At 42.8% G+C, this 8,734-nt stretch overlaps 1 protein-coding gene across 1 annotated transcript; it reads left to right on the top strand.

Annotated features, from left to right (window-relative positions):
- Positions 1-3,631: 3,631 nt before the first annotated feature.
- FOXJ1 (forkhead box J1) lies at positions 3,632-8,469 on the top strand. Its single transcript, XM_072111936.1, has 3 exons — positions 3,632-3,763; positions 4,159-4,700; positions 6,704-8,469. The coding sequence occupies exons 2-3, from the start codon at positions 4,191-4,193 to the stop codon at positions 7,508-7,510; spliced, it is 1,317 nt and encodes a 438-aa protein (XP_071968037.1). The 5' UTR covers positions 3,632-3,763; positions 4,159-4,190; the 3' UTR covers positions 7,511-8,469.
- The last annotated feature ends 265 nt before the right edge of the window (positions 8,470-8,734 follow it).

Here is an 8,734-nt window from a genome sequence, read left to right as displayed (position 1 = left end):
TAATAGAAATTGTTTTCCTGGGGCACAGTCTGTAACCCCCACTTTGCTCTATCTCCCTGCACGGCTTCCTCTGTATGAAATAGACTGCACCGTGAACTAGTACGAGGAAACCACTGCCTGAAAACAGAAGAGTTAACACTTCCCCAGAAGTTGGTTCCCTACTTAAGAACACCCGACTTACAGACGACCCATAGTTACGAATGGACCTCTGGATGTTGGTAATTTACTGTACTTTAGCCTCAGGCTACAATAAACTGTTATCACAGGTGTCTGTAATTAAGCTTCATTATTAATCCTGGTTCTTAATATAATCCAACATTATTTTAAATCCAATTGTCACAGAGACCAAAAAAATTCTGTTTGGAGTTACAATTATAAAATATACAGTTCCGACTTACATACAAATTCAACTTAAGAACAAACCTACAGAAGCTATCTTGTATGTAACCCGGGGACTGCCTGTAGTCTTGTTGGTCGATTATCCTAAAGGACCCCCCCTTCTATTAAAGGGATTTTCAGAGATCCAGACCCTTAGGGGGCAGTTTCTTTCTATATATATATATATAAAAAAACAACCCTACAATCACCTCTGTGGATGTTTCATCTGTGACTCTGGGGCTTCCAGTTGGACTGGAAGTGATGATGTCACGTACATTGTGTGCAGCGGTCATAACTGAAGGAATGGAAAGTGACCCTAAGGCCACAGAATAGATGAGATTTCATCACTTCTGTTCTGAATTAAACAAAGTCTTGGAGACCCCTTTAAATCCTAGTTCACAAATTTGTCAGCTGTTTCCGTTACACTTTCCATTTTAGGAGATTGCAACAGGAAAAAATATGTATGTTGTCTTCTGGTCACCTTTTGTTCCTCATAGACATCAATATTGAGAAGTTTACCTTCCCTTACACTTCCCTTACACTTCCAGGCTGCTGCGCAATTAATAGTGGGAGGTTGCAGGCATTGCTAGGCTGCCAGGTTTATGGAGAAACACAAAAAAATGAAATTTGACAATCACTATGAGATTTCCCAAAAGAATGCAAATTTTGCTGAAGTAGGTAAAATTTCATACAGCAAATTGCAAAATGGCCAATATAGGTGCCCATGTGCTATAGATAGCTGACTGTAACCTAACCAAAAATCTATTTACCATATAAATCCCATCATGGCTGCTGAATCATCAATATTTAGTCCTCTGGGAAACCAAGTACATGATATACAAATTGATTTAATATTTTCGGCCCATTTTAACCATAAAATATATCACAGTACTACTACTTTATCATCTGTATTTATTGACACAGTACTGCTACTCCTATCCTGTATACATGGGCATAGCACAGTACTACTCTCATATCCTGTGCACATGGCCACAGGACTGTACTACCACTCCTATCCTCTATATATATATGGACACAATACAGTACTACTACTCCTATCCTGTATACATGGCCATAGCACAGTGCTACTACTCCAATCCTGTATATATAGGCATAGCATAGTAGTACTACTCCTATCCATTATACATGGGCATAGCACTGTACTACCAATCCTATCCTTTATATATATGGACACAGCACAGTACTACTACTCCTATCCTGTATACATGGCCATAGCAAAGTACAACTGCTATCCTGTATACATGGGCATAGCACAGTACTACTACTCCTATCCTTTGTTTATATTTGAACTGTACAATACAGTACTACAACTCCTATCCTGTATACATAGGCATAGCACAGTACTACTACTCCAATCCCATATACATGGCCATAGCACACTACTACTACTCCTATCCTGTATAAACGGCACAGCACTACTACTCTTGTGCTATATATATGGGCACAGCACTGACTACTACTCCTATCTTGTATATATGGGCACAAAGCAGTAATACTACTCCTATACTATTTATATGGGCACAGCACTATACTACTACTCCTATCCTGTATATATGGGCACAAAGCAGTAATACTACTCCTATACTATTTATATGGGCACAGCACTATACTACTACTCCTATCCTGTATATGTGGGCATATCACAGTCCTACTATACCTTTCCTGTATAAATCTGTATCACAGTACTACTTCTTCTATCCTGTGTATATATGGGCACAGCACAGTACCACTACTTAGGGTTCATTCACATGGCTGTCTGCGGGGACGTACATGCGGCCGCAAATTTGCAGCCGCTTGTACGTACCCATAGACGGAAATAGCAGCCGAGTGTGCGGCCGTGCGCCACTGTTTTCTATGGAGGGAGGAGGGGCCACCGCGTATGAATGCCCCCTTTTCCTGTATGTATGGGTACAGCACTACTACTATCATGTTGTATATATAGGCACAGAAAAGAACTACTACTTCGATCCTGTAGATAACGACACAGTACTACTACTTCTATTCTGTATATATGGGCACAGCACTATACTTCTATCCTGTATATATGGATCTAGCACAACACTACTACTCCTATCCTGTATATATGGGCACTGCTCAGTACTACTACTCCTATCCTGTATAAAGGCACAGATCAGTACTACTACTCCAATCCTGTGTATATGTGCACAGCACAGTACTACTACTCCTATTCTGTATATATGGGTAAAGCACTACTACTACTACTATCCTGTATATATGTGCACAGCACAGTACTACTACTACTTTCCTGTATATATGGGCACAGCACAGTACTACTACTCCTATCCTGTATATATGTGCACAGCACAGTACTACTACTACTTTCCTGTATATATGGGCACAGTACTACCTTTCCTATCCTGTTTATATGGGCACTGCTCAGCACTACTACTCCTATCCTGTATATATGGGCACAGTACTACCTTTCCTATCCTGTATATATGAGCACTGCTCAGTACTACTACTCCTATCCTGTATATAGGCACAGATCAGTACTACTACTCCAATCCTGTGTATATGAGCACAGCACAGTACTACTACTCCTATCATGTGTATATGTGCACAGCACACTACTACTACTCCTATTCTGTGTATATCTGCACAGCACAGTTATACTACTCCTATCCTGTGTATATGTGCACAGCTCAATACTACTATTCCTATCCTGTATATATGTGCACAGCACAGTACTACTACTCCTATCCTGTATATATGGGTACAGCACAGTACTACTACTCCTATCCTGTATATATGGGCACAGCACAGTACTACTACTCCTATATATGGGCACAGTACAGTACTACTACTCTTATCCGACGAGGGGGTGGGTAGTTAGTCATCAATTTATTAAAATAATCCTTTGAGCATACTGTATTATAGTTGTATCCGCATATCTCCAGCTGTAGTGTCACAACTGCAACTCCCATCATGCCCTATAGTTTGGTAACAGCCGGACATCCCTGCAGTGGGATGCGGGTGATGGATGATAGTAAATATTTGTAGATCTCTGTGGGGAGGCGGCGGTGTATTCCCCGGGCTGCACATGCGGAGGCCACGCCTCCGGTCACGCCCCTTCTTCCAGCCTCTTCTACATGCCAACATCAAGCAGGGGCGGGGCGGCATGACTTCGCTCTCTCCATGGCGACTCAGCATCCAATCGTAAGGCCGGAAGCTGTTTACATGGGCGGGGCGTAGTCATGGTACCCGGAGAAGCCTTTCAGAGCCGCTGGTACTTAATGTGTGGCATGAAGCTGGGGGCAGATAGAGAGGAGCGGGCAGTAATCACCAGTGCGGCTTCTAGAAGCTTCTGTCCTGCTGCTGCTGCCCCTCAGCCTCTGTCAGTCAGGTAAGAGAACTGCACTCACCCTCATCAGGTACCATGGGGCATCACTTGTCTATGGGCATTGGCAGGGCCTGGCATTACTGGCCGGACGTGTAGTGCATGGCAATGGGATTATCTCCTTTATACCTCTGCAGGGGGCGCCGCCGCTCCTGTGCCCACTACTTGCCAAACTTTTCAGAACTTTTCCCATGTGCAGACGGATACAAAACTTTTACACTGAATTTTTATCGCTAAAACTTCCTCCGTATTGTGAAGACGTGGACATTTATGTCATTATATACAGTCAAACTACAACTTCCAGCTATTTATAATGTCCCATTGCTGGGAGTTGTAGTCTTGTAAGACTACTACAAAAAAAGTGTAATTTTTTTAACTTGTATGTCATTTTTTTTTTTTAGGAAAAAGTCTTCGGACCACTGCGTCTTCCTGAATGTTTGACGTGCCCACTGCGGTGCCCACAGACATGGCAGATAACTGGTTGTCTTACCCCACTGAGGCTGAATCGGGACACGAATCCCTCTCCAGTTCTGTCAACCTGGACGACAGTCTGACCAGTCTCCAGTGGCTACAAGAATTCTCCATAATCAACGCCAACGTGGGCAAGACCCCGTCCTCCATAGACTCTAATGGGTACCGTCATCTGCCAGGCTCTGCTGCCCCCTGCTCGCCCCTGGCCGCTGATCCTGCCTGCTTAGGAATGCCCCACACACCCGGCAAGCCCACATCATCATCTACCTCAAGGGCTGCCCACCTGGGACTACAACCCCTGGAGGAGATCGACTACAAGACCAACCCACATGTTAAGCCGCCATACTCGTATGCCACCCTCATCTGCATGGCGATGCAGGCCAGCAAGAAGACCAAGATTACGCTTTCTGCCATCTACAAGTGGATCACAGATAACTTCTGCTACTTCCGGCACGCTGACCCCACCTGGCAGGTAAATAATCAAAAATAGACTCAAGAAACTGGAACTGATTATATACTGTATAGAAGTCAGTGGTCTCCCATGTGTATATACAAACGCTGGGCTATGTATGACATTATAGGGGACCGGGTATCATCACATAAATAACCCTACATAGATCTGTCACAGTTGCAGCCTTCCTAGTCATGAGGCAATACACCACGCTGTTGGCATCCTTCTCCCTTACCCCATGTCCCCTGGGTATAATTATTCTCTAGTTTCGTGACTCCCGAGTTACTATTTTGTGCGGTTCTCCGTCCCACAGCATCACTGGTGTTTTGCGTTAACCCCTGTGATCCATCACACAGAGGTTGTAAAACTGTTCTTTCCCTGCAACACAATGGTTAATAATATATGTGGGCAACAATGGAGGGTCAAAGGAGGTTCCTATGCGGGGTCAGTAACTACAGCGCCATATATCAGTGTACTATTAGTCTGTGGGTGTCAGCTCCCTCCCCCTGTTCTGTAGAATCTGTGTGGCCCTGACACCACATTGTCTTCTGGTAATAGATGGGCCTTGGGAGGGTCCGGGCCAGACTGGTTTATGGGAGAAATCTTGTACAGTCAGGTGGGAGGAGGAGATTACCGGAAAGGGGGAAACTAGACAAGACCCCCCCTTCTTACAGCTACTTGAAATAATTATCTAATCTATGTATCTATCTACATTTCTATCAATCCATCTATGGTATCCATCTATCTAGCTATCCATCTAATGTTCATAATTCCTATATATCCTTCCATCAATATATCTACAGAATTATCTACCTATCTCTTCTTTATTCTATCCATATCTATCTATCTATCTATGTACCCTCATATCTATTCTATTATCTATTATTATCATATCTATTATTATGTATGTATGTATGTATCTCATATCTATTTAGTTATATATGTATCTATCTCATGTCCATCTATGTATCTATCTATATATCCTTCCATAAACAACATTTTTTCTATCTACTTTATTTTCTATTTCTCATTTCAATCTATAAATCATTCAATCTATCTACATATCTAAGTGATATCTATCTATAGATTTATATCTATCCATCTATCTTACATATTGAAACGAAGGAAATGCAGCACCTTTTTTTTTTTTGGTATGTATATGGAGTTTAACACACTTGGAACTAATTTCCAACAAAGGATTATATTTGGTTGCTCTGGACTATTTTTTATGTCTTAGGTATATCTATAAATCTATATCCTTCTATGTTTTATCTATCCTTCCATCAACATACATACTATGTATCTATTATGTATGTATGTATGTATCTCTCTCTCTCTCTAATATATATATATATACATACACACATCTCCACATATCTATTTTCTATCAATCGCTATAAAAGAAATAGGCCTCCAAAGCCATAAACTTTCGAGGAGGTGAATAATGAAAGTGACTCCCCCGTCTTGTCTGGGACTTTACTGGTTTAATTAAACATAGTTGGTGGGGGGCATTGCAGACACACACAGGTGGCGAGGACGGAGACCGCTGAGGCAAGAATGATAAATATGTTTAACTGGCCAAGCAATAAGCATCCAGGGTCCGAGGAGGGAGGGAGATGAATAGAAAAGGGGAGGTGGGGGCTGTGCTTTTTTTTTCTCTCCCCTTGTTAAATTTCATTAAACAGTAAATAGCGGATCAGGAAGATCCGGGATCCCTGCGGTCGAGGGGGTGGAAAGGAAAAACGAGGAATGTAACCATTTTGATGCCTTCTTGTTTTATTGGATGGTTCTGCAATGGAGCCTGTAGTTTTGAACTCAATCTTATCCAAACAGACCATCGTACATTACTGGTCACAGCCAGGAGCAGGAGATTTTTGGGGGGTTTGTTACCTTTCTTTTCCTAATATGTATTGAGGCATGGAGCAGATTGTGAAATGGGGCCCGGGGCATTCAAGTTGATGATGATGATTTTTTTTATTATGCTTAATTAATATTGACCTGTCCCCAATTTCTTCCTTCTGTAGAATTCCATCAGACACAACCTCTCCCTGAATAAGTGCTTCATCAAAGTCCCACGGGAGAAAGACGAGCCCGGAAAAGGTGGCTTCTGGAAGATCGATCCACAGTATGCCGACCGGCTTATGAATGGCGCCATCAAGAAGAGGCGACTGCCGCCAGTCCAGATCCACCCAGCCTTCGCCGGAGCCCAATCTACTTCCTCCGACAATAATCTGGGTTCTGTGTGGCCTTTGAGTGTGAACTCCGAGTCCCATCAACTCTTGAAGGAGTTTGAGGAAGCCACCGGTGATCAGAACTGGAATGGTGTAGGTGAGCACATGTGGAACATGGGGGAAAACAAAGGCCACAAGCGCAAGCAGCCATTGCCAAAGAGGATGTTCAAGGCTCCCCGTTTATCCAGTTCCCCCATGCTGTCCCATGATGACCAGACAGAACTAGAACCCCTAAAAGGAGATTTTGACTGGGAAGTCATTTTTGACACAAACCTCAGTGACAACTTCTCCGCATTTGAGGACATAGAAGTTACTCCACCACTGAGCCCGGTCAGCCAGTCTGTAGACCTCACAGTCCACGGTAAGCACATTGACTGTCCTCAGCAGTGGTATCCCATGGGGCAGGAGCAAGCAGCCGTTCAAAACAGTTTGGATTTCGACGAGACCTTCCTGGCCACCTCATTTCTCCAGCACCCATGGGACGAGGGCAGGAATGACTACCTATCCAACTCTACCAACCTAGATCAGCTCTTTGATCTCAATGAAGAATTCCCTCCGGCGCTCAACGACTGGAACTCCATTGGTTCCTATTTACAATAGTGCGGCCATCTTGGACTATGAAAGACTTGTGTAGATTATATGACGACATATAGATATTACAATACATTTTTATATTTACTTTTATCTGACCTTGAACTCTTGTATCGAGGAAAGCGTTCAGACGTTTACATGTCTAGCAAAGGGATTCGGTGCCTCAACTATAAGTATAAGACTTCTTCTCCAACGAGCCCGGGAAGAAACGGTCTAAGGGACAACATGAACTCCGGATTTGGTGAAGACCCTTCCCCTATTCCTCAATCAAATGTATAGTGCTTAGTAAAGAGACAGAGAAAAAAGATTTTAAAACAAAAACTTTTGTACTTATTTTTCTACAGATAAAAAGCAAAAAAGAAACTATGTTTTTGAATGATACGGTATTTGTCTTCTTCTGGTGAACAGATCAGTTATATCATTAGAAGACATTGATTCTCAATATGTGCAATGTGTTCTCTCTATCTGACCTGGTTTGGCAAAGTTATGATGACCGGCCGGTTGTTTGGCCCCGTGGGCATTTCATGCCCTGTGGTTGGATGCCAGAACGAACCATGTAAGATATAAAGATATGTAAAGTCGGGTGTTTATGGATGGGTGCTACTAGCAGGGGTGGATTCTTAAGACTATATTAAGTCTTTGCTGTAGTCCTGTAAGTGATACGTGCTACTCTGGAGTTAAGAGTTAAGTACGTGGCCTCGCTCCGATCCTGAGACGTGGAAGGGGAACAAATGTGGATGTGTGTTTGTGTGTGTGAGTGTGAAAAGAGCTGGCACCAGTGAACAATAAGGAGTTTATGACTGTTCACCGCCTGTTTGAATGGCTTAAACATTGTTATGCAATTTCAACTGGGGTGGGAATCAGGGTTGAATACTGGGAAAGACTGAAATACAAGCAATCTTGTACGGACATTTAAAGGTGCATTGAATTTTCTCCTGTGGATTTAAATAAATGCATTTTGAAATGAATTACGGTTTTGGTATCTTTATTGTCACCTCCACTACAATCCAGGCCAAACAGAGGCACAAGTGTCACCACGCATGCACACAGAAGCGTATGATATACCATTCAACATAGGGACTTGGTTGTCATATGGGATAAAAAGACTTCATTACAGGTGGTCCACTACTTAACAGCCGACTTACAGACGACCCCTAGTTACAAACGGACCTCTGGATGTTAGTAATTTACTGTACTTTAGTCCCAGGTTAAAATAAACAGTTATCACAGGTG

This window comes from Engystomops pustulosus, chromosome 6 (genome assembly GCF_040894005.1).
Source record: "Engystomops pustulosus chromosome 6, aEngPut4.maternal, whole genome shotgun sequence".
Classification (NCBI taxonomy): domain Eukaryota; kingdom Metazoa; phylum Chordata; class Amphibia; order Anura; family Leptodactylidae; genus Engystomops; species Engystomops pustulosus.
This window is presented reverse-complemented; position numbering and strand designations above follow the sequence as displayed.